A 26,307-nucleotide genomic window follows, 5' to 3' on the forward strand; every position below is an offset into this window, starting at 1 on the left:
CTTTGCTACTCAGTCTGACCAGCAGGCAGCAGACTCGTATTTCATAACGTCACCTGTTACATATACCCACGTTGTTGCTGATACGTCATCAGCCAGCGCCACTCTGTTACATAGCCACATTGTTACATAGCCACATTGTTACGTAGCCACGTTGTTGCTGATGTCATCAGCCAGCGCCACTCTGTTACATAGCCACATTGTTACGTAGCCACGTTGTTGCTGATATGTCATCAGCCAGCGCCACTCTGTCCATGCTTTTCTCACTCGAGACTCGAGAGTAAAACCTACGGTAAAAAGTCAACACTAATTTGATTCAGTATTCGCTATGTCAGATTCAGTAGTACAAAAAACCTGACGGCTGTGTGGGGTGAGTTTAGTGAATGATGTGTTTTTTTTTTAGAAAACTACTGACCATTAAAACCTGCTTACAGGGTCTATAAACTACACCCTATTAAAGCCTGTTTAAACAGCCTCTAACAGATGTTCCCAACCTTGTGCCGTGTTAAAGGACAACTTTAGTTTTTTTCAACCAAGGTTCATGTTTTAGGTTGTTATTAGAGAAAGTAAAAGATGGGTGTTCATTTTTTTTAATTTGCTGCTTTCTTTCGTTTTAGGGATTTTAGCTGTTTTTGACAGGGGGCGGGGGCATTCGAACATGGGGCTAAATATGTATTTTTTTACAAAATATTATGGCAATTTATTTTTTTATTATTTACTATATTCCTAATAGACCCCAGGAAATAACATCTGGCCACAGAAGATCGCAGGATCTACTTAATGTGAAGGAGGCCTACTGGGGGGAAGCCACACTGTCATAGGCTCAATATGTCAGTTTGACACATTCAGTAGATCCTGTGATCTTTTGTGGCCAGATGTAATTTCCTGGGGTCTAGTAGGACTATAGTAAATAATAAAAAAAGAAATTGCTATAGCATTTTGTAAAAAAATACATATTTAGCCCCATGCTCGAATGCCCCCGCCCCCCTGTCAAAAACAGCTAAAATCCCTAAAACGAAAGAAAGCAGCAAATTAAAAAAATGTAACACTCATCTTTTACTTTCCCTAATAACAACCTAAAACATGAACCTTGGTTGAAAAAAAATAAAGTTGTCCTTTAAGTAGTCAGATCGGTGGGCCACGTGCATTCTGAAAGCATGTTTATTCAATCAATCGTGTTCCGGCTTTTTTCTCTGCTTTCCGTTTAGTTTTTGTGAAAACAAGCTATATTCAGCTGCCAGTAAATAAAGACCGGAACATTGCAGTGACAGTTTTTCCACTGATGAAAGTAGATACTCTCTGCTTTCTTTTGAGATAATTGGTGTTTATATTATCATAGAACAAAATATTCTGTTGGTCTTGAAAGATAAGTCCAGACTCTCGCTGACAAGGAGTAGTATCCTAGTATTGATCATTTCTTCTATGGTATTGTCTTTATATGTCTTGATGAATTGAATACACAGGACCACAATGGAAACAAGCCCTCAGGGCTTCTTGTGTTGTGCTTTCAGCAGTATTGTACAACTGTACCTCTGTACTTTTGCAAACTGATAAGGTATTCAATCAAAATCTATTCACAGCCTCCAGTAAGATACCGTTAAGCTGCGTTCAGACCTGAAGATATATTTGTTTCCAGTCGCTCCAATCGCTTCACTTTGGTCAGCCAAAAAAAAAGTCCCTTTGCGAAGTAATTTAACTTTAGGAGTGTAACCAAATGTTCACCCAAGAAAGCTCGGTTCAATATATTTAACCCATTTTGACCTGAGATCAGATTAAAAAAATGTCTTCTACATCCTGACAGTTTTCTGAAAAAGCTATGTTTCTATGTCAGTCGTTCTTTGATTTTTCAAAATAGCAGACCTACAAGCTTGTAGCGCGCCACTCGGTGGCGCGCTATGAGCTTGTAGATCTGCTATTTTTTAATAGCTAAAGCATAACATAATGCTAACACCAAAAGGGGTTCTCGCCCAAAATGGGTTAACATACGCTTTGGTTGTAATCGGGGCGACGCGGACGTCGCTTCAATTGGATTTTTCCAGCTGGGGGGCGAAGATACCGTAATCACACCGCTCTAACTACCCAGGGCTGAACGCAGCTATAAAACCGGGCGGCATGCACCCAGCCATACTCTGGTACTCACTTTCTGCGTCAGCCAGACACAGTGTGGGGGTGTAGAGGCTGCGGGGCTTCCTGGGCCCTGAGGAGAGGCAGATGGCTCTGCTCCTGCGGGTGCCGGGCCGAGACTGGGGCTGGGGCAGAGGCACGTTGGGGTCCGGAGCCTGGTGGAACACCTGGGATGTGCATGGGGGTCCGAGGAGAAGAATAACTGCTTATTAACAACGCTAAGGAACTGCTTCAATGTTGCAAAATACAGCTGGTGATAGGCCTAGCCAGAGTGAGTGCAGTCAAGGTCCCCCAAGTTGATTATGCATGTGGCCATGGCCATCTGAAAATGTTTTGTGCCAGGGACACCCGGAAGAGAAGATTTATTTTAAAACTACAGGGGGTTACTACAGGGGGTCTGAATGTGTTGTGTGATTGGAATGTTAATTGTAATTATTTGTTGTGAAAATGTCTGAAAATAAAGGAAACAAGGGGGAACATTCACAGAAAAACACATCTACAAAAACATATACAAGCTCACAAAATACTGTATGAAGTGGGGGTCCCTGCTCCATCTCTCAACTAAGGAATACATGGCCTGAAAAAATGCCTAAACACTGCTTTAGAAATAAATAAATATAAAAGCCTGTTACTATCGGTCTCAATAAAGAGATAAACAACTCATTCTAGTGTTGGTTCCAAGGATTGGGAGCTGAGGGCCATTATCCTTAGTTTCCCCCCTTGGGAAAATAAATACATAAACTAAACAAGTACAGCTAGAACAATCTCTCTCTCTCTTTCTCTTTCTCTCTCTCTCGCCTTGTCAAAGTTCTCGATAAGTATTTCCACCACGATGTTCTGGAACTTGATGTTCATCATGGCTGCCACCGTCTCCTCCTGGGAGCGCATGAGCGTGGGCCCAAACACCACACCCAGGTTGGACACCGTCATCAGGTTGGACTGGCTCTGAGTCGAAACTCTGCGCGATGAGTGGAGAAAAACAAAACAAAATCTCTAAAAACACACTCAGAAGAAAAAGATTTGAGTTAAAAATGTTTGCTTTAGAACATAATATATATTCAAAGATTTGCAATTTTTTTTTACTGAGCAATAACTTGTCATGACACTTCAGAGCAATCCTTTTCTCTGAAGTGGACTTTTATCTAGCAGCTAGCAGGTTATCGTCCAGGTACAGGGATGGTCTTTAACAATTTTACGAGGAGAGCTTGAAGAAGACCTACGTAACAAGGTGTTTTATCAGCATCTCCAGCATCTCCCTGTTCCTCTCCGGGAGCTTGTGGAGCAAAGCATGGACGGCACACACCCTGTAGTTCTGGTCATCCGATTCTGAAAGAGAGAGGATCATGATGCCATACATAAAAGAAACACTATTATTGATTGATGAATAGGTAGGTGGGCTGGCGGGCAGGCCGGGCATGCAGGCAGACATACTGTATAAGTGCTCCTTCTGACCTACAGGGCCTCATTTTGATAGATTTCTTATCTGAATATGAAGTTTTTCAGAAAACATTATTTTCATCTGACTGTTGTGGTCATCACTAGCCATGCCATTGTCATACCATTTTAATATCCTATAGCCAAGTCTTTGTATAGTTTTCCTCTTTTTTTACGTGAAGGGTACCAACATGCACAGCATACAACTCTGGTACACAACATTTCGGTCATAGACTTTCCTAATTCCTGTGGAAGGTATTAGGTTTCGTCTCTCGTAAAATAAGGGCAGCGTACAAGTTGGGCAATGTCCATTCTAATGTTGTTGGTTGCATTGTAAATAAATACAATCTGAAGTGAACTTAAATACTCTATAAATACTATAGATACAGACAGACAGACAGACAGACAGACAGACAGACAGACCGACAGACAGATATAGATACAGTATACTTATATAAATACTATAGATACAGTACATAACAGACAGACAACTAAATTAGGAACCGGATTTAAATGGACACCATCATGCTTTCAATGTGTATCTGTTGATTTGTTAACGTTCATCATACTGTAGTCTGCAAGTACAGTACACTCTATTGTGAAAGATAATATTCTATCCGTTTTCAGTGGTGCTACAATTCCCATGGTGCATTTGCATGGGCAATTAAGCAGCCTGGCACACCCATGTGGTCTATAGCCGCCATTACATCCTTAGAAGAAAAAAAAGAAAAGAAAAAGAAAGTGTTGTACCCGGCCCTTTTTTTCTTCTTTCGAATTATTTGATCGGCCCAAAACATTGTGTTTATTGTCATGATTTGTCACAACAAGAGTTGGTTCTGTCTGAGGTTTATAAGGTCTTTAAATAAATACTTTTTGAAACGTCTATGGGAAGAAATGAATGGGGAATTCTCTTCCGGGCCTGTCGTCGTCATGAAAGGGGGAGGGACTGCGACGCCAGAGGTTAAAACCAGGACGTGAGGGCAGTGGTGGAAAAAGTACTCAAATGTTGTATTTGAGTAAAAGTATCAATACAATGCAGAAATACTCAAGTCCAGAATTAAACATAACTTGAGTAAAAGTACAAAAGTATTGGGATCAAAATGTACTTAAAGTACCAAAAGTAGAAAGTACATGCAGAATGTCCCAGTTCAAATGTTTTCAAATGTATCAGAATATTTGTTTAAATAGCTGATATCATAAATGTGACACTGTAGTATGAAAAAGTAAGGCATTGAAAAAGCACGGCGGCACAGTCGGTAGTGCTGTCGCCTCACAGCTAGAAGGTCCTGGGTTCGATTCCCGCTGGGGACGTTGTGGGTGCTGGCGGCGTGTTCTCTACTCCGCGTCATCAGTGCCCATACCCGAGGCGGGGTTGGCGAAAGGGCCTTTCTGTGTGGAGTTTGCATGTTCTCCCCGTGTCCCCTAGGGTAGGTACCCTCACAAAACACATGCAGTAATCCTGGTCTCTAAACTGCCAGCCAGGGGGAGAAAGGAACTCCCCCCTGTCAGGTGTAAGGCTGAGCTCACACCTTTCATGCAATTCTCTGTGCTCGTTGGGTGTTGTGTCATGGCCGCCCAGCGGCCCAATGCATTTCCAATGGAGGTCACATGGTTTGACCCAACATTGTGTTGTGTGAGGGGGAGGGGCGGACGACTGCGCCCCTCCCCCTCACACAACACAATGTTGGGTCAAACCATGTGACCTCCATTGGAAATGCATTGGGCCGCTGGGCGGCCATGACACAACACCCAACGAGCACAGAGAATTGCATGAACCGTGTGAGTGCACCCTAAAGGAGCAACTCATGCACAAAGGAAGCATGAGTTCAAGTCCATTGCTCTCCCCAGGTTGGCGGAGGGTGTGAGAGCCCAGGATCACATTAGATAATTGACACAGGGGTGAAAAATGGGTTCCAAAATCGTGGGATTACAAAAAAATAAAAAGCTATTAACTATCATCTCTGTCGGTTGAAAACCCCATTATGCCCAAAACTGTTACTTTTCAGGATTCAAATACAGAAGTAGCAGAGTAGCAGCGCGAAGTGTGACGTTGTAGTATGATCAAGTAGGGCGTCCATTCACGAAAAAACACAAAGAGCTGAAACATGGAGAGAATACGTTTCTACCCGACAGCAACGAAATGGCACATGGCGGTGTCTTCAGTCGACTGATGGTAAATGGCGCATTTATATAGCGCCTTTATTCAAGGCGCTTTACATAGATTGTGCATTACATTCACCCATTCATACACTGATGGTGGAGGAAACCATGCAAGGCACCAACCTGCACATCGGGAGCAATTATGGGTTCATAGTCTTACTCAAGGACACTTCAACACTAACTCTGGGGGAGCCCACAGGGATCAAACTGGGAACCTCACGGTTCCCATCCGGCTGCTCTGCCGGCCACTGTACCCCTGAGCAGTGGTGTAAAGTCACAAAGTACATTTACTTAGTATTGTACTTACCTGTAAGTAGTTTTGAGTTATATGTACTTTACTTTAGTAAAGTCACAAGTTACTTTGTAGATTTGTATTATTAATACTAAACATATATTAACCACTACCACTTCAGCCCTATATACAATTTGTCCATTTGAAAATAGCCGATCTACAAGCTCACAATGCGTCACTTTACATATATTTACAATATTTACAAAGATTGTGCATTACATTCACCCATCTATGTCACGATGCAACGCATTGTGAGCTTGTAAATCTGCTATTTTCAAAACATTTTATACATTCTGCATAATCAGTACTTTATACTTTTCGTACTTTAAGTACATTTTGATGCTGATACTTTTGTAAATTTACTCAAGTCAATTTTGAATTCCGGACATTTACCTTTAACGGAGTAGTTCTATATAGCAGCATTAATACTTATTCCACTACTGCCCCTGAACGCCTGCCGCCCTCCAGCCCCTTGATAGAAGAGGCTGCCATATAGGCCTTTCATAACTTACTAACAGCCATGATGAAATCCTTGTGCAGCTTGAACGTCGTTAGAGGCTCTGAGAGACACCTGGTGGAGCACACAGAGAAAAGAAGACGACCAACAAAGAAGCAACCTCAATTACATCTCCAGTTTTGACACGGCTGTTTTTTCTTCAGTTCAAGGAAAAGGCCCTCTTCTCCTCTTTGTGATTATCCGGCGGTGCTGAATGCATTATACTGAAGGTAATGATGTTCCTAACAGCCTCTGACACACACACACACACACACACACACACACACACACACACACACACACACACACACACACACACACACACACACACACACACACACACACACACACACACACACACACACACACACACACACACACACACACACACACACACACACTCTCATAATGGGGGCGAGCTGACCTTAGGTAATTCTTCAGGCCGCTGGTGATGGTCTTATTGTCCCACGTCTCTGGATCCAGGTCCATGTCCACGGCCGCTTTGGTTGCTGTTGGAAACGAACGAGTGCACAGGGATCCACAACTTACAATTACACAGCAGATGCCCTTTTCGAGAGCGACTTACAGCAAGCTAGGTAATCACATGCATATAATGTGGAGTGAGGGATATGTGATGCATGCTAACAATAGCCCCAATGTCTCCCGAGAGGAGGGAAGGAAGAGACACTCACTGGGACAGATTCAACAGCAACTACAAGGACAGTGACACAGCAGAGAAGGCTCAAACAAACACTCCAAATACACACAAGTATGGCCAAGCGTGGACAAGGACGGACACATGCACACTGCACACTGTAGGAGGACCCCTAGGCAGGGAGAAAACCATACTCCTAGAGACCTCTCAGTGCCTGCAATCCCCCAAGGACACACAATTAAGGCAGAGAGAGCCTCCTGTTGGCTCTGGCATAAGATAGAGGACAATAGCTGGAAGCCTGGATGAGAGGGGCAGTGATTTGGCCAATCACAGCTGACCCCTTAACTGGAGTGTTGTGTGGTTACTGGTTAAGGGTTGAAACACTCTAAGAGATGACCTCTCTTCCAGGCCAAGGGTTTATCCATTAGAAATGGATTATTGTCACATCTTTGATGTATTTACAAACTGTAGAGACTGTTGTGCCTCAAACTAGGGTCCTCACTCCTAGGTAAACCAACCTAGCATCTGTCCATCGTTAGAAATCAGATTTCACACACATTTCAACCCATCTAAGAATGCGAATGGTGATTAAAAATCAGTTTCCATGTGCTTTGTTGTTATTTTTGCCATTCAGACTTAATGATGTGTGTGCAATGTGTTTATGACTGTGCTACATGCAATATTACACTGTCCCGCCACAAGGAGGAGCTCTATCCTCACATACAGTAGTACAGCGCCACTCTCTCTAAAACACAAGGTTAGGCTGTTGAATTAATTAGTTAATCAGCCCCTGACCATTCCAAAAAGACATTTTATGTACTATATATTTTAAAAACAGGCAAACAAATCTTAGAAATTCCATTAAAAAAATACATAATAATTAATACGTAGTGAAAGTAGACGATCTACAAGCTCTCAATGCGGAATGAAGAGACGCATTGAGGTTACACTTACAAAAGACGGTGGCCATCAGCTTCTGCACCTTGGAGTTGACGCCTCCGATTCTGTACAGTCCCTTTGTGTTTAAACCTAAAAGTCAAAGACGTAAAGGACACTTTAATCTAGCTATCTTCAACCCCCAAAACCACTGTTCCCTGTGTTATTCTCTGTACTGTATTTCTGAAATCATACTCTCCACACTCCACATTTTTGTTTTGTATTTCGGTGACTTCTTAATTAATATGGATGTACAGTACAATACCGTGCTTATTTGTATCAAGACAGAAAGGCATGACGCTCCTATGCAGATTGTAAACAAACATATCTGATTGTGGTTCAGTCTGCAAGTAATAAGTATGCATGCTTACGGATTGGTTAAAGGCTGAAAAATGTACACACATTACCATTTCCTAAGCTCCAAAGCTTAAATATTTATTCTTTACAACAAAGTGGACATGATGTTTGGAGGCTCACGGCTCTTCATCAGCCGTGAGGCTCGAAACGTCAAGTCCACTTTGGTGTAAAGAATACATATTTAAGCTTTGGAGCTCAGTCCAGTGTGCGGACCTTATTTTCTTTTCTATTATTTACCTCGGCCCAGCACCTGGCGTTTTAGTTAGTGGATGTGTGTGCAGATCTACAAGTATTAGATCTGCTATGTTTTGCTACTTTGGAATTGTAATGAAACTTAACAGTTTTGGACATATGAGGTTTCCACCCAACAGCAACAATATCATAAATATCTTGTCTCTTCCCCGCACCTCTAGCTGACTGGATTGGAAGTCTGAGGTTTTGCCTCCAGCACATGTATGGTTCACTCAGCTTGGTACTGTGGCTGCTTTGGAGAGGTTATCCTTTAAGATGAATAATCAGTTGGATAAATATGATTCGAAGTGGAACGTGTTCCTCAGTCATGTTGCAGGTCCTTGATGTGATCCATGGTCAGGCAATGCCCTTTTGATTGTTTACTGTATTAGTATACATATGATACGGTTGATGATGCTGCGTGTTTGGTCGTGTAAACTAATTTAAACTTTTAATTTGATTTCTTTTTATTTGTATTTGTTTATCTTGACTATCCTTGTTTTATATTATGTTTCTGTGTTCATACATAATGTCCATGCATACGTATTCTGTTGTTGTTGTTGTTGCTTGTGTTCGTTTTTTCTGTTTTCTGTATTTGTAAAAAATCCAAATAAAGTACTGATCATAAAAAAAATATATCTTGTCTCTGTTGGGTGGAAACTGTTACTTTTCAGCATTCTAATTCAAAAACAGCAACGTTTTGATGCTTTTGTTTGACGCTGTAGTATGATCCAGTAGGACGTTCATTTGCAAAAAAAAAACAAAACAAAGAAAACAACACAAGTTAGAATATGAAGATAAGAGGTTTCAGCCCAACAGCAACGATATACTACTACATGTACTGTAGCTTGCGTGCCTCACCTCTCATCTCCACTAGGTCAATGCATTTCCTCACAAAATTAAAGCCTGCTTCATTAAGGAACGCTGCAAACAGGAGATGAGGAGAAAAGGGGGGGTTAGAAATGTCAAGTACTGTATATGACACACGCAACGCCACAGGAAATGGAATAATATGCATGTCCCTCTGACTAATCCTACTCAACAATCTGATACTGCAAGCAGCATTACGTCAGCTGAGTGGGCACATCTTCAAACATCGCGGTGGGTAGCTACATGTACAGCTAAATCTACTCCACAAGGACACAGGAAGAGTGAGCACTAAGGAAGAGTGGGCAAGAGTGTAAAAATGTAAATATATTTAACCCATTTAGACCTGAGTTAAAAACATTCACTTTGAAAGAATATATATTCAAAGATTTGAGCCACATTTTTACGATTTTTCAAAAATAGCAGACCTACAAGCTCGTAGCGCGCCACTCGGTGGCTCTAATCAGTAATCATGTATACCTTACAGTACATTACATGAAGGTAAGCGATTTTCTTTGGTTAAAATAAGTGTTAGCTCTATATTCTGATGAAAACTACATCACTACAGTCTACCACGTCTCTACAGCTCTTTATTAAACAAACAGAAAATGCATTTCTTCTACTGCACTACATCTCAGAGTGAAATATTGTACTGTTTACTTTACTACAATTAGGCCTATATGAAAACTTTAGTTACTAAATATTTTGTAGATTTAGATCATTACTCCAAAACATACATATGATATTTGTAAATGGCTATTTTCAAAGGATTTTCATACATTTTGAAACTTGGAAATGGTACATTTTGCTTAATGACTTTGATGCCAATACTTTTGTACTTTTACTCAAGTCAATGTTGATGTAATGTTGAAATAAAATTAAGCCATGGAATGTGAAAACACTTACTCTCTTCCTTCTTGCTCAGTATGGCTGGGAGGTTGTAAATCTGAAAAGAATAAGAATAAGGTTCACGGCATATACAGTAACATGATCAAGCTTTGTGGGAATACTGAAATCAGAGGAATGAGGCGCAGTACTGTTCATTTCAACAATAATACAGTAGGCTACATGATAATAATTTCGTCCCCACGACTTGGGGTGTTTTTGCCGCTGTATATTTTGCACGTACGTGATATTTGTCCTCTGCACTTTAATGGGATTGCTATTTAAGATAGTCAAAGGGGACAGTGCTCTCAATACCCTCATAGGTATGAGGGTATGTATCGCGGGTGCCATCTTCAGGCATTATTTTATACTTTGGCTATTCAAAAATATCAGATATAGAAGCTTTGTGAAAATCCTTGAATATATTATTCTTTTAAAGTGAACATTTTTACTCCAATCTTTGCTTCTGGGGTACAAACAATTGTGAGATTATGGTCTGCGGTCAAATACATACTGTGTAATGTTGGGGGTCCTTGACATGAAATAGTTTGCGCACCACTGATATAGCAACATAGGTTTTCTCAGAAATCTTTTAGGACTGAGAAGACATTTGTAGTATCGGCGATGTCATGTCAAAGGTCTTGCTCTCTTCTCAGAAAGATGTATCCTGGACCTATCCTGAAGACGCCCACAAGGTGGCGTCAGTGTCATGTGATTCATTTTCTGGCAACTTTTGTCCTCCTCAAAACCCCATTCTAAAGCTCTTCCAACAAGGAGCTGGCTGAAGATTAAGGAGAAGAGAGAGAGAGAGAGAGAGAGAGAGAGAGAGAGAGAGAGAGAGAGAGAGAGAGAGAGAGAGAGAGAGAGAGAGAGAGAGAGAGAGAGAGAGACAGAGAGAGAGAGAGAGAGAGAGAGAGAGAGAGAGAGAGAGAGAGAGAGAGAGAGACAGACAGAGAGACAGAGAGAGAGAGAGACAGAGAGACAGAGAGAGAGAGACAGAGAGACAGAGAGAGAGAGACAGAGAGAGAGAGACAGAGAGAAAAGCTCTTCCAACATGGAGCTGGCTGAAGATTAAGGAGAAGAGAGAGAGAGAGAGAGAGAGAGAGAGAGAGAGAGAGAGAGAGAGAGAGAGAGAGAGAGAGAGACAGACAGAGAGAGACAGAGAGAGAGAGACAGAGAGAGAGAGAGAGAGAGACAGAGAGAGAGAGACAGAGACAGAGAGAGACAGACAGACAGACAGACAGACAGACAGACAGACAGACAGACAGAGACAGCTTCTTACCGGCTCTTTTCCATCCATGGCCTCCAGCCACAGTCTCCTGTTGGACTCTGACAGTGCCTGCATCGTGACGATGCCGTGCCTGGAAGGAGTTCAGAGAGAAGAGAGCAGGTCTGAGGCAGGGACCACAGCCTCAGGATCATACTGTCTACAGCAGTGCTTCCCAAAGTGGGGTCTGGGGACCCCCAGGGGTCCTTGGAGGGGTTCCGGGGGGTCTGGGGACCCCCAGGGGTCCTTGGAGGGGTTCCAGGGTGTCACCAGCAAAGTATAGCGTCATAATCATTTAAACCACTTTATCCATGTATAGGCTACTATGTATATTAATGAAAAATATCAAAAATAATCGTAAACATTTAAAAAATATATATAAATCTTCACTTCTGTGGACCCTGGCACAAAATATTTTCAGATGGGAGTCCGTGGCCAAATATATAATCATTTGGGCGTCCTTGACTTGAAAAGGTTTGAGAATCACTGGTCTACAGTTCATTTTTATCCCACAATTTTGAAACCCATTTTTTCACCCACCGGGTGCCAATTGCCTATGCTGTAATCCTGGGTGCTACTCTCCCTCTGCCAGGGGGGAGTTTCCCCGGTAGGGTGTAGCGTGTGGAAGGAACACGTTATTCCAACCAGTTCCTTTCCCCTCCATCAGGTGCCCCAGCTGACCAGGGGGAGGCACTATAGATAGAGCTACAAGCTAGATCAGCTATTATCACAATTAAAACCAGTTAAGCATCTATGTCATTGGCTATTCAAAAATATCAGATATACAAGCTTGTTCATGTGCAATTTTTGATCATTTTTGAAAAGAAATCTTGAAAGTGTGAGAACTACCGGTAATGATTTAGAAGTCATATTTTGTAGGTAGAATCAACCTCAGGTCTTAATGGGTTAAGTGGTTAATTCACAATTAACAGTTGGGAAGACATCAAATTAATCTTTCGGGTCTCAGCTGATAAAAAAGTCTTAAACTCTGGCCCAGACCAAACTAAACTACTACACCACACCACGACGGCCCATATGGATGGCGGTGGAACTGAAATAGACGGTGTGTCAAAACGCTCCTGCTTCAAACTGTGCTCTCCTGTTGCCCCTGTGATTACACCCCCCCCTTCCAATTAAAACCCAGAAAATGAGGCGTGCTGCCATGCTTGATTCCAGAGTGCTTCCTTGATTATGCGTCACGCCAACAACACACCCACAGAACCCTCATCACCTCTCTAATCTACAGCATCACCAGTGTTGCATCCCGTCGCTAAGATAATACCATGCACGGATGGACTGTCTGTTGTCCCTGATAATGGCTTTGGAGTGTTATCTGAGGGCGGATTACACATTGGTGTTGCTGTTACTGTATATCGTCGCTGTCGGGTGGAAACCATGCATGTCCAAAACCGTCCCTTTGATGTTACTATATACAGAATAAAATAAAATAGAATAGTGAAGATACTGTATAGTGACACTCTAGTATGACTGAGTAGTGTTTCTGCTCGACATCAAATGATATTGATGATTTCAAAAGTGTTTTCTGTTGAAATGCTAGCATAGCAGTATTATTGGTTAGCAGTAGGGCTGGTCAATTATTTTCGTTCGCATTCGGCTCAAAAAATGAAAGCTTGGGGGAACGAATCACATTGTGACGTCAGTTTTCTCTGTTGCTGTTTTTTGCTGTTTTCTACCAGGGCGGAGGGGGGGGGGGGGGGGGGGGGGGGGTGGGGGGTCTCAGATCGGTGAACCAATATTATCCAGCGCATGAGAAATGCGCTACCCGCCCCTCTAGACCAGAAAGCACGCTAGGCAATTGTAAACAAACACACAATGTAATTTACAACTAAACATTGCTATCAAGAATGTTGAGAAATAGAAAATGCAGTAACTGAAACCATAATCTATTGTATCAACACCCAATTTATTTCACCCCTGTTTTAAGTAATTAACACCCAACCGGTCATTGTCGAGAATTTGCGAGCCTGTAGATCAACTTTCTAGCTGATCAACATATGTACTGTATGTTTGTATCGATCAGAATTGAGGCAAAACCAATAGTGATATTGATTGAAATTGAAGTCCTATCAATCTCTTGATTTGAAGTCAAGTCACATCACCCAGCGGTATACTACTCTAGATTCAGCCGTGGCTCTGAAGTGCTTGCTGTTCAAATGTTGACACAACATGAGCAGCAGCAGTATAGTTAGTACTGTAGCAGAGAGCGAGGCGTGTGGAACGCTATGCGTGTTGCTTTTTAAAGAGCAGGGAGGACAGTGGTGTCGGTGGATGATTTTCTGGCCCCATTCCAGGGTCTACAGGAGGAGGAGGGCCGGCCGGCCACCGTTTAAAAAAGAAAAAAATAATGAGGATGAATGGATGAGCTAAGAAGCTGACTGGAAGCCTTGGTCCCACATTGTCCTTGTGGTTTAGAACAAGCACCTTGGGGCATCAGCGGGAAGATAAATGACTTTCACATTGCAAGGAAAAAAAAAAGAAACTGGAGTCAATGTCCGTGCTCAGCAGAAGAGTTCAACTGGGGTGTGGGTTGTGGCAGTGGTGTGGGAGGGTGGGGTGTAGGGGTGAGAGGCCCTACCACCCTCGCAGGTTCAGAAATCAAGAGACAAATAAGGCACTGCGAAGTGCGAATCCGCTACTGTGCCTCCTAAGCATTCCGGCAGACAGGCAGGCAGGCTGCCTGGGCTGCCGTAATGTGCAGGTGCCGCGGCCTCATAAATTATACATCATGATCAATTCAGCCCATTTCCTCTTTCCTGGGTGTTGGTGGTGGAGTCTTGATTTGCAAGGCTTTCAATTTGCACATCAATCTTTGGCAGAACGGACTCGGCAATCAATTATTAATGTCCCCCCCCCCACCAATATGCCTCCAGGCCGGCTCGCCCAAAATCAGTCAAATGCCTCAGTCAGTGGCAAATTGATCTTATTATTCAATTGTCCCCCCCACCAAAAAAAATCAATGATTTAATTTGAGAGACTGTGGAAGTGGGTATGTTATAGTACTGTATGGACAACAGTACTGTATGGACATGTTGGCCTGCATTGACTGAGGCAGACGTGTCATTTCAGGGAAAATGTATTTGTAATTTTCTTTTTAAAATAAATACATATTAAAATGTGTGAAAATGCTCGCCTGTGATGACATTGGGTCATCATAGGCGACACCAGATTGAATGCATGGCTGATTGGCTGTAGACAAGAAAACTTTGCAGATGGACGGACATGGATTGAGATATGATCTAAAATCTGATTAATCTGTAAAACGTTCAGGTGGAGACAAATTATGCATAAAATAACTGAATTTGAGATAAAATCCCGGTATACCTTGTTGAGCGGCTCTGTACTAGTGGCCTTTTTCTCTACATTAAATAGCTTGTCGATCGGCTATTTTCTGCTAAATGTTTTCCGCAGAATACGGATGATGTGGTTTAAGGGATTAAATGTGAATGGTTCATTACAGTACCGTTCCCTGGGATCCCCCAAAATGACGGCCCTGGACTGAGGGTTGTCTGATTTGGTGAGGGTGTTAAAAAAGAACAACTACTAGTGGATGTAGATTGTAGAATGATTAGGAAGGAAAGCACACATGCAGTGGCGGGACATGCAGGCGCTTGGAAAGTTCACATACCGGACTTTACAGAAAAACTGAAGTGGTCTGAAAAGTGTTCCACGACAGATGTCGTTTCTAAGCAAAGGGAGAGACCAAAATTAGGGATGCACCGATATATCGGCCAGATACCGCATTATCGACAATATCGACCTAAATAAATAAAATACAAATATCGGTATCAAATAACTGTGTTGTTTCCTACAGGACACTTTGTAATGCATTATTTGTCGGTATTGGTCAAGTTGACCATGCAAATAATCGGATATAGGCCAAAACTTCAATATCGTGCATCCCTAACAAAAATGGTTTTCACAAAGAAAACAAAAAAACAACAACCTGCCTGCATGGAGGAATGGCACAGACAACAACAACAACAAAAGGGGGGGGGGGGGGATATATTGGGTAGAGCGAGTCAACATGTGCGGAAAACACAAAGAGCTGAAAACACAAAAGGAACGCATATTCAGGTGAACGATGAAAGCTTATTGTTCCTATTCAACAAGTTTACTTTTGGGGGCTGTTAAATCTGAAAAAATAAAAACGGCTCTGCTGTGTTCAAACGCAGTCTATTCTCAAACTAATCAGAGATAATTACCCTATGAACACGTGACTCCAAAAGGAGAACAAAAGAAAGGCAGGAGAATGTCTTATATAAAAACTGTGTTCAAAGACATCAAAGAGCCAATAAGCATACCGTCTCTGTTGGGTGGAAACCTCATGTCCAAAACTGTTACTTAAAAAAAAAAGTAGCAGATCGACAAGCAAAACAGACACGTTAATTTACGAAGTTCAAATATGGAGATGAGGTTTCTACATGACAGTGACATTCTTTGCTTGTGTGTACTATAATTATGTCACTGTTGCTTTTCAGTTTTCACCGCCACAAAAAAAAATAAGATTCAGTCATTATATCTACTATTATCTAGTTGCAGAGAAACCTGCATCACAGATTTGCTGACAAGCTTTTTGTGTAGAGTGTGTTTCAATTCACACATAATGGCACTTTTTATTTTCCTTTGATAGGTATTAATATTGTACACCAATGTTGGAGCTTAATTTATTCTTTATCCAGGAAGGCAACGCTAACAGTGTCATTTCAGAATGTACAAACTTTCAGAAAACAGAACAATGAAGATGAATGACAGGAACATTTTTATTTTGGACTCCTGATATTTTGAGAGATGGGACTAATTACAAACTATTATTGAACATGCTTTTTTATGAAGAGCACATGTACATCTAGTGGCTGTCTTTATGCTAGAACCTTAATTAACCACGATTATTGTGTCTTGAAGATGAAAAGTGCTATATTTTGCGCCAGGTCTTATGACTTAAAGGCGAATTCGGGACAAGCAGTGTTTGACTTTAAGTTGTAGTCCCGTACCCATTCGTCAAAAAAAACAAACATGCCGGGCGTTCCATACCGATTTAGCGGATTTCCGATTTACCGTCTGTAGCGGCCCTTCCGCTAGATCTCTTCTTCAATCGCGCAAAAATGTTTTTTTTTTCTTTTTTTTAATCTGTTCTAGATGCTGTGAAAAGTCCCATGGAGCGTTGTTGTTCCATGACATCCGCATAGTATAGCTCAACATAAGAACACCGGTGAGGCCCTTTCTGGGTCTACAGTATAGCCCCAAGTTGTGGAACACACTACCACTGCAACTTAAAAGGGCGACCTCCCTTGCTGTTGTTAAGAGCGAGTTGAAAACTTATTTTTTCAACTTGGCATTTGTTTAGATTTATCTTGTGTTCATATTCAATGTTCTGATACAAATTTCCTTACCATTTCTTCTTTTTGTATTGCTATTTTTATTTGCTAATTTGTATATATTTTGTCTTGTATTGACCTGCTTTTTTGTTTTTCGGCATTCCGCTACTTGTTATTTGTTTTATGTGAAGCACTTTGGGTTGCATTTTATGTATGAAAGGTGCTATATAAATAAAGTTTATTATTATTATTATAGAACTAGCGTAAGGCCCGCCTACTTTTTTCTAAAAGGGCCAGCGTCTATTTATTTGATTTTTTTTAACATATACACATTACCAATAGAATTCAGTAAAAAATGGCTAGGGCGGAATTCTCCTTTAACTTAAGAGCTGTAGGTGTGGCCAATGCTGTTTGGCCACTCAAAATAGCGAAATAGCATTGGCCACGCCTCCAGGTCTTAAGACCTGGATAAGGAACTGAAACTCTTTGTCATCCTAGAGTGCTCTATGCTAGCATTTCCCCCTCTGTCAGATACAGTATCTCTGCTAGCATGACATATTATTTACAAAAACTGTATATATATATATTTCTCTAAGTTGACGCATCTGGTAGAGTGGATCACATATACGCAATGTCTTAAAAATCCACTACGTTTAATGATAGTATCATCAGTGTCTTTTTCCAGCTCTATTTCGGCTCTGTTCATCATCCAGAACACAACATAACATAACAGATGATAATACAGACAAACTAATCTTTGCAACGGATGGTTTGATATAAACAGTCAGTCTGTGGGAGGAATGACTCAGCAACGACAGCAATAGATATTAACGTCAGTCAAACTCTGTGCCAAAAATGCTCTTTCAAATGAATTCATATTGTGTTTTCATTCACTTCAAAGTTCACTCCAGTTGAATTTACGTTCCCATTTCCGTTTTTTTATGTTTTCAGTCCATATAAGTGACAATAACAAGAAGACAATGACAGGGTACATTTGAGTACACACAGACCTTTCCACGACTTCTATATCAAAGCAGAAGCGCTTGTCAATGGAGTCTGTTTTCCTCCGAATGCACGACTTCAGCTTGAACATCTCGGCAGGGCTCATGACCAGACCGTTCTAAAAATACACACAGACACAAAGCAACACACACGTGGAGGTGAAGACGTTATTTCAGGATCCTACTCTAAAACTCAACATTTGGCAGCTAGTGTTTACACCAGCTGCTTCTGTTTTCTTTTCGAGGACCTTCATAACTGTGTAGAAATGGAACCAACTGGACCCATAAGGGTGCATTTGGTTCACCTTTCAAAATACAAGTCTTTGCTTAATACATTATTTATTACATTAGAACACAGTGTTCAATGTTTTGATGCTAGACCCTCTTCCCTCTGTTGCAGGTTATTCTTGTTACTGTCTGCTGAAGGCCAGAATCTCTTCATTAAAGGACCACTTCACCACTTTTCAACCTATCTTCATATAATAGGTCCTCACTAATAATCATGTGTCTCATAGGAGGGCTGTGGGCAGTTCAGAAACCGTCTTCCAGTGACGACATCGATGGGGAATACAAGCTAATAGAAACTGCAGGCTTTCTAGTCCTGAAAAGTTGCAATGCGAAAATGGAAGCCATCGTTCTCACGATAATGAAAATCTAAAAAAATATTGTTTAAAAAAAAATCTGTCTAATGATGATGTCACTGGAAGACGGTTTCTAAACTGCCCACAACCCTCCTATGAGACACAGACTGAGTAGAAAAAAATCGTGCCATTTTTTCATGATTATTAGTGAGGACCTATTATATGAAGATATGGTGAAGTGGTCCTTCAATGTAAACAGCAAAGAGAACTTTTAATTTATCTTCTCTTGTCAGTATGGAAACTAAAAGCAAATCCAGTGCATGGGGAAGTGGCAAGTTGTGTTAATTTAAAGGTAAAATGATGCCGATATAAATGGCTACTGTTTGTTAAAGTCCGGAATTCCAATTTTACTTGAGTAAAGCAGTGATGTAAATAGGGTGCGTTTTGCGTCCCAAAACGCACTTTATAGTTTTGGGACGCTAACTCCGCTCAACCTCTGCATCCACGGGATGCACTGCTGTACTCAGTCAGCATACACAGTAATAATAATCCACGTGGGGAAAAAAAGAAATCGTGGGGGGGAAAATGCGGTAAAACAATAATCTACGGACACGATCATTTTGCATGCCCGCATCCGACCTCATCCTATGTTATAAAACATAAAATCCACATAGGAATCGTTCTTGTAGAACCACTAGTCTGTAACAACATTGTCAACACAGCGCGATGTGCGCCGCCATGTTGGCTCTGACTGAGCGCAGCCTCTAAGACTAGAGCCGTTTAGAGACGGAGAGTGACGACAATGGAGTGATCAGTGACGCATGCAGCCCCACGAATAAGCAGTGAATGGAGATGTCGCAACTCTCTCAACTAAACGGCGCTGCCTCCGACAGAAATATTTAGGGGAACATGTTTTAGCGTGACAAGCAGACCCGATTCAATGGGAAACACACATTGTGTAACACACGCGGATATTTTGACTAATATAATAATTGCAACTGCAAACAACTTTTGGTTGGTTTAAGCTATGTTAAATCCACTGTTGCCCACTATTAGTATGTCTTACTGAGTTGTGCTTGCTAATACTACTAGCCTACATTAAAAATATACTGTATAGGCCTATTTGATATGTTTATATATTTTTGTTTTATAAAATAAAATAAAAAATGTTTTATTATTATTATTTTTGAGTGGTGCAACCACTCCCTTACGGAGCTATGTGTGTGGGCGGGTGGCTGGGTGTCTGGGTGTCTGGGTATGAGCACGAAAACAGCATGGTTGTTTTTCACCATCTGTGCGCAACCTAATGCACACACAAACACGCACGCACGTATTAACTGTATGCTTTCGGGGGTGCCAGTACATTACAGTACAGTAGAGGGGCCGCCACACACGGTAACTCTGTCATTCTCAACCGTTTCGGACGCGACGCGGCACGCCAGAACAGGCCCGGCCCCCTGGGCGTGTTCCTGGGGGTCTGGAACATCCCCCCCCCCCAGCGAACCCCCACACGGAGTTGCATCCCCTCACTTCACACAGGTGTGATTTTTTTTGGGACTCATTAGAATTTTTTGGGACTCATTAGAATGACCACCTGTGCATCCCGGGACTCATTACATTGAAAACCTATTTACATCACTGGTAAAGGTATAAAAGTATGGGCATCAAAATGTACTTAAAGTACCAAAAGTACTCATTATGCAGAATGTCCCATTTCATAAGTTTTAAAATGTATACAAATCTTTTGAAAATAGATCCACAAGCTCACAAGGCATTGGGAGCTTGCAGATTGGCTATTTTCAAATGGCCAAAATGTATATACCGTAGGTACTAGGTAGGGTTTAAGTTTTTTGTAATAATAATCAAAATCTACAAAGTAACTAGTAACTAAAGTTGTCAAATAAATGTAGTGGATCTGATATGTAGTGGAGTAGAAGCATAAGTATTGGAAATTGGAAATACTCAAGTAAAGTAAAAAATAAAAGACCTCAAAATTGTACTTCAGTACAGTTAAGTAAATGTACTTAGTTACTTTCCACCACTGCCATTACTGAACTGTCAATAGCAATGTGTAACGTCATGCATTTGTTCTTTATGCATCATACAAATTGTATAAATCTCCTCCTCTGGGAGTTGCTGGCACAAAACATTTTAGAAGGGGGTTCCGTGGACAACACATCAATTTGGGGGTCCTTGGCATGAAAACGTTTGCGAAGCACTGAAATAGCCAACCCCCTGAAGCAATGGTTTTCAACTCTTTTCATCCCATTAATTATTCTGCATTTGAGCCTGCACGAACCACCATTTTGATGAGATTTAGCCTCTCAGACCCAAAACTTTTTATATTTTGTTTATTTTGATAAGAGTTTGTCCACAATTCCATGCTGTATAGATGTTGCTACCATAGGAGTGATAACAGGCAAACATTGATCAAAAAAACAATTCACATTCTCTAATTGTGTAGACTTCTTGTAAATTAAGTAATGTAGATGTTTGGCGATTATTAAACTCTTGAGTGTAAAATGAAACCAAATGGACCCATACGGGTCCATCTGGTTTCATTTTACGCTCTCAAGAGTTAAAGATCTAAGGAGGGTCCATTTGGTTACCAACTCTCCATCGCTGGTTGAAAACCACTGCCCTGTAGTACGGCACCTGTTTGGCGGAGGACTTGTTGTCAGTGTTGCTCATGGTGAAGGTCTTGGTGACCTTCTCGTAAGTGCAGTAGTGACGTGTCCACGTGCATCCCAGAGGACCTGCACAACACACCAGCGGAGGGAGAGGTATTTACTTAAGTAAAAAATACCTTAATGTAGAAATACACAGTTACACAAGTAAAAGGCCTCCATTCAAAATTTGACTTGAGTAAAAGTACAAGTAGCGTACAGCATAATAGTTACTTTAATACACAGATATCAATTTCTTTCAAAATGTTTTTGAAAATAGACATTTTTGAATTAGTAAGTGTGTATTTTATCTAAACTAATAAATGAAAAAATGTCAGTATGAAATGTCTGTGTGTATGTCCTAGCCCCCCTGTTCTCCCCCTCACTTGCAGTCCATCGGGGTGCGCACGCTTTTCCGACATCCCAATAATCCAACAGGCAATAGTCCGACATTTGTCGGACCATTGTCCCAAATTCCGGCTTTTTACTCCAATGGTCCGACCCAGACAGAAATTCTAGCAATAGTCCGAAAACCATAGGTTAATAGTCCGACATGGGAAACAGTCAGAAAATCGTGAGAGAGAGAGCGTGTACGGCGCTCTCCTTGATCCGCAAGCTCAACTTGCAACCGCGATGCTTTGAGTGAGTGAGTGAGTGAGTGAGTGAGTGAGTGAGTGAGTGAGTGAGTGAGTGAGAGAGAGAGAGAGAGAGAGAGAGAGAGAGAGAGAGAGAGAGAGAGAGAGAGAGATAGATAGATAGAGAGAGCACAGTAGAATAGTGGAATTCTCAGACAAATAAAGGAAACAGAAAAATAAAATATACAGATTCGGACGTCTCCCCCCCTCTCTCTCTCTGTCTCTCTCTGTCTCTCTCTCACTCACTCACTCAAAGCATCGCGGGTTGCGCAAAAACGGTAGTATATGTACTCATATACCTTACTGTGCATGTGTGGTTACCACAGCTTCACCCTTACTGCTGATCACGTGATCGGTCGCAGTGCAATGCGTGTTGGGATTCTTGGGAAGAAGCATGTGTGTGTGTGTGTGTGTGTGTGTGTGTGTGTGTGTGTGTGTGGGTGTGTGTGTGTGTGTGCGGTTAGCAGTGAGAAGGGGCAGGGACAGGGCTCTGGACTGTCAGGATGACCCTCACGTTTCTCCTGGACATAGAGGAAGCCCTCCATGGACCAGCGGCCTGGAGCTTTATAGTCCTGGTCCGCAGACCTGATCCTCTGCATCAGGTTCTCCACCTCCTGCTTGGTGCTGACGAAGTTGTTCCTCGTCTGCATGACAAAACACACAAACACCCTGGAATCAGCCCCGACCCACAACCATGAGCCAGTCCTGGAACTTTGGTTCGACGCAAAGAAAAATAAACATTGCAAAAAAGAAGTGAATTTCCACAACTTGAAAATAGCTGATCTGCAAACTCACAGAATTGAAGAGGTATATTTTTTATTGGTAAAGAAAGAAAAGCAGGTGTGCTTCCTCTGGATAAGGCAGTGGGTGCTCAGCTATAAATACAACGTAACTATAATAAACCAAACCACCAACGTGGAAAAAGCACCACTCCAAAAAAAAATTTACACACGTTTCAGCAACAGCCTTCCTCAGAGCAGAGGAGGTATATACGTGGTCTGATCTGTCTCAGTATTGATCAAAAATGGGGAGAGAAATCAAACAAACAATAAAAAAAAGTGGGAATGTGTCCCTGCAGGCTTGCGAGTGGCAAGGTTGCAGTGATAGGAGGCGAGGCAGTTTTACTGTGGGCTACGAACTGGGCTTTTTGACAAGAGCAGCCATTAAATAGCCTGCAACGCAGGAGGAATATTGATCTCATGTGCTGCTGCGGTACACATTCTCATTTGCTCTCTCTCTCCCCGCGATCCATTTGTAAATACAGTTGCTTGTTGTACTGGAATGATATTCCAGGAGGGGGATCCGATTACACATGCTCTATACATCTCGTACACAAATAATAGCCGATCTACTAGCACACAACATGTTGTGACGATGTGAGCTTGTAGATCGGCTATTTTCACTATTTTAAAAACTTTGACAGATTAAATTAAAATATATATGTTATTATTATTTTTACAATATAATGGCATGCCCAAAATAGGGATGCCATGTTGAAAGTGGATGAAAGCAAGGTATGATTTGGTGGGTTACATTATGTTGTTTCTGTTCATTTAGTCAAAGTCAAAGTCGTACGATTAGTCACACACGTTACCGCAGTGAAATTTGTTCTCCGCATTTGACCCATCTCTTGGAGTGGTGAGCCACAGCGTGCGCCACGCTTGGGAATCATTAGTTGATTTGACCCCCAATCCAACCCTTGATGCTGAGTGCCAAGCACTCAGCATCCAAAGACCCCCGAACCCCCGACCTGTCAGTTTCAGGGTGGACACTGGACACTCTAACCACAAGGCCACTGTCTGGCTCATAGCCCTCGTGGTAGAAGGTGAACAGATTTATAGTTCTTCCATTCTTTTTTAGATTATTTTTCTCAAATTCAAGAAGAAGAAGAAGAAGAGAAAATAGCCAATCTAGAAGTACTATAACAGGTTTGGGAAGCAGTGCTTTATGTCACTTACGTTCTGCAGGTTGAACTGCAGCTGCTGCTTGTAGGGTTCAAACTCCTGGGCCAGCTCATAGCCCTCGTGGTAGAAGGTGAACAGACCCTGCAGAAAGGCCAGCAGCTGTGAATGAAGGGAACACACATTTACACACTGGGGATGGAACACCACCAAAAGCAACTGTCGTCATGAGGTCATTTTGACTGTTTTTTATCTTTGCCCATGAAGCTTTCAGAAGGTTCCCCTTCCATGACCATCATCATCCATCATCATTCTATCATCTCAGAGTTTTTTGACATCTGAAACATTTTCTAAATATGAATTTAAGCACATGCTACTTGTGTCTCATTTTACTTCAGTCATGCTAGTGTTAAGCAGTCGTTTTCAACCTTTTTCATAAAGGCCCATTCTTTATTCAGCATTCGAGCCACGGACCACCGGTTGATGAGATCTAGCCACTCAGACCCAAAACGTAGAATATTTTGTATTGATTTTGTCCACAATTCCATGCAGTATTGATGTTGGTACCATACAACCATAGGACAGGCAAACATTGATCAAAATAACAATTCTTCTACATTCTCTAATTGTGTAGACTTCTTGTAAATTAAGTAATGCAGGTGTTTGAACAATTAATTCAATTTAACTGTTGAGAGCATAATTAACCAAATGGACCCAAAAGGGGTTTCATTTTACGCTCTCAAGAGTTCAAGATCTACAGTATAAGGGTCCATTTGGTTACCAACTCTCCATTTAGCTGTATTCGTATAAATGGATAAAAGAAAAGAAGTGGCACCACAACCATAACAAAGTAAACTAAATAAAAGCTTTTTCGTGTACATCATGTGTGTGGGGTAAATGGGTAAATAATGAATGGGTAAATAATGAATATTGATTGATCAAATATTCTGTGTAACACACTTTATTTGTTCCGTGTAACAAATAAAGTTGTTGTTGGGCAGAAACCTTGAATCTCCATTTATCTCCATGTATCTGGAAGACCAGAGTGTTGGTCACTCAGTCAAATCTACATGCTCATCGGGGTGGAGGGGACTTGGCTTCCTACTCATGTTCTTAGACACTTAATACCTGAGAGGTTAATGCTTCCTGTTAACTCATTTACTAAACACGTTAGCATTGACTACACCCTCTCCATAACTGCACGCACATTTAGCATGTTAATGTCTGTCTGTGCATGCAAGCATGCGTCACTAGGAACAATTGTCCACACAAGTATAGAAGAATTTGAGAAATAGACCATGTGAGGAGAAAACCATGTTTGTTTTATGGTAACAATAAGAATGTAGAGTCCGCCCCTTAAATGTTCACGCCTCCACGGGCCGCACAGTGGGGCGCGGAAATTTGGCCGTGTACACCGGCCATAGCCGCTGTGGTTTGTGTACACAAAAACCTATATGTAAAAATAATAATAATAATAATAATAATAAAACAGTAGAGTAGAGTTAGGTTTACAATTAGTAAAAGGTTGAAAAGGTTGAAAATTAGGATTAGATATTTAGAGGTTAGGTTTTTCCCTATTTTAATTTTAAAAATGAAATTCATAAAATTTGGCTTCCAAAAATATTTATGTCCTCCCAAGTATTGAAATTCAAACGTTTGTGCGCACGTACGTGTCTGTAACGTAATTGTACCACCTTCTGATTCAGCGGTATGAACTATTGATTGCACCGACTAGAGATGAAGAAGATACACAGATCTGTCTCTAGAGTAGACTATTGGGAATTCGTGGGGAGGGATGTGTGTGTGTGTTGGGGGGGGGGGGGGGGTGTCCACTTAACTAGACACTTTACACCAATGGTTCTCACACTATAGGCCAAGGGCATATACATATTTGTTTACGTTTGAGAACCGACAGCTTCAGTTCACATGTACGCACGCACACACACACACACACACACACACAAATGTTTATTTATGTCCACATAATGAGAAGTACAGGAATACCTTGTACAAAGGACATAAACACTGCCAGTGCAGTTTGACAGTGGGAGAGCAGCCAGTTACAACATGCATGGACGGCAAAGCATCGCTGCGCACGCACGCACGCACGCACGCACGCACGCACGCACGCACGCACGCACGCACGCACGCACGCACGCACGCACGCACGCACGCACGCACGCACGCACGCACGCACGCACGCACGCACGCACGCACGCACGCACGCACGCACGCACGCACGCACGCACGCACGCACGCACGCACGCACGCACGCACGCACGCACGCACGCACGCACGCACGCACGCACGCACGCACGCACGCACGCACGCACGCACGCACGCACGCACGCACGCACACACACACACACACACACACACACACACACACACACACACACACACACACACACACACACACACACACACACACACACACACACACACACACACACACACACACACACACACACACACACACACACACA

General features: G+C 41.9%; 1 protein-coding gene across 1 annotated transcript in view; it reads right to left on the reverse strand.

The window, feature by feature from the left end:
* Window positions 1-26,307, reverse strand: part of arhgap42b (Rho GTPase activating protein 42b) — a 132,625-nt gene that overhangs the window by 11,958 nt on the left and 94,360 nt on the right. The window contains exons 7-19 of the mRNA XM_079515131.1: window positions 23,879-23,983; window positions 22,435-22,564; window positions 21,275-21,375; window positions 18,048-18,157; window positions 11,717-11,795; window positions 10,456-10,495; window positions 9,544-9,606; window positions 8,113-8,187; window positions 6,928-7,012; window positions 6,520-6,578; window positions 3,342-3,447; window positions 2,920-3,079; window positions 2,138-2,288 (exon numbers count right to left, since the gene is read on the reverse strand). Coding sequence (XP_079371257.1) covers window positions 2,138-2,288; window positions 2,920-3,079; window positions 3,342-3,447; window positions 6,520-6,578; window positions 6,928-7,012; window positions 8,113-8,187; window positions 9,544-9,606; window positions 10,456-10,495; window positions 11,717-11,795; window positions 18,048-18,157; window positions 21,275-21,375; window positions 22,435-22,564; window positions 23,879-23,983 — 1,264 coding nt within the window. The remainder of the gene's footprint in view (window positions 1-2,137; window positions 2,289-2,919; window positions 3,080-3,341; window positions 3,448-6,519; window positions 6,579-6,927; window positions 7,013-8,112; window positions 8,188-9,543; window positions 9,607-10,455; window positions 10,496-11,716; window positions 11,796-18,047; window positions 18,158-21,274; window positions 21,376-22,434; window positions 22,565-23,878; window positions 23,984-26,307) is intronic.

Source organism: Electrona antarctica (assembly GCF_951216825.1).
Source record: "Electrona antarctica genome assembly, chromosome: 11".
Lineage (NCBI taxonomy): Eukaryota > Metazoa > Chordata > Actinopteri > Myctophiformes > Myctophidae > Electrona > Electrona antarctica.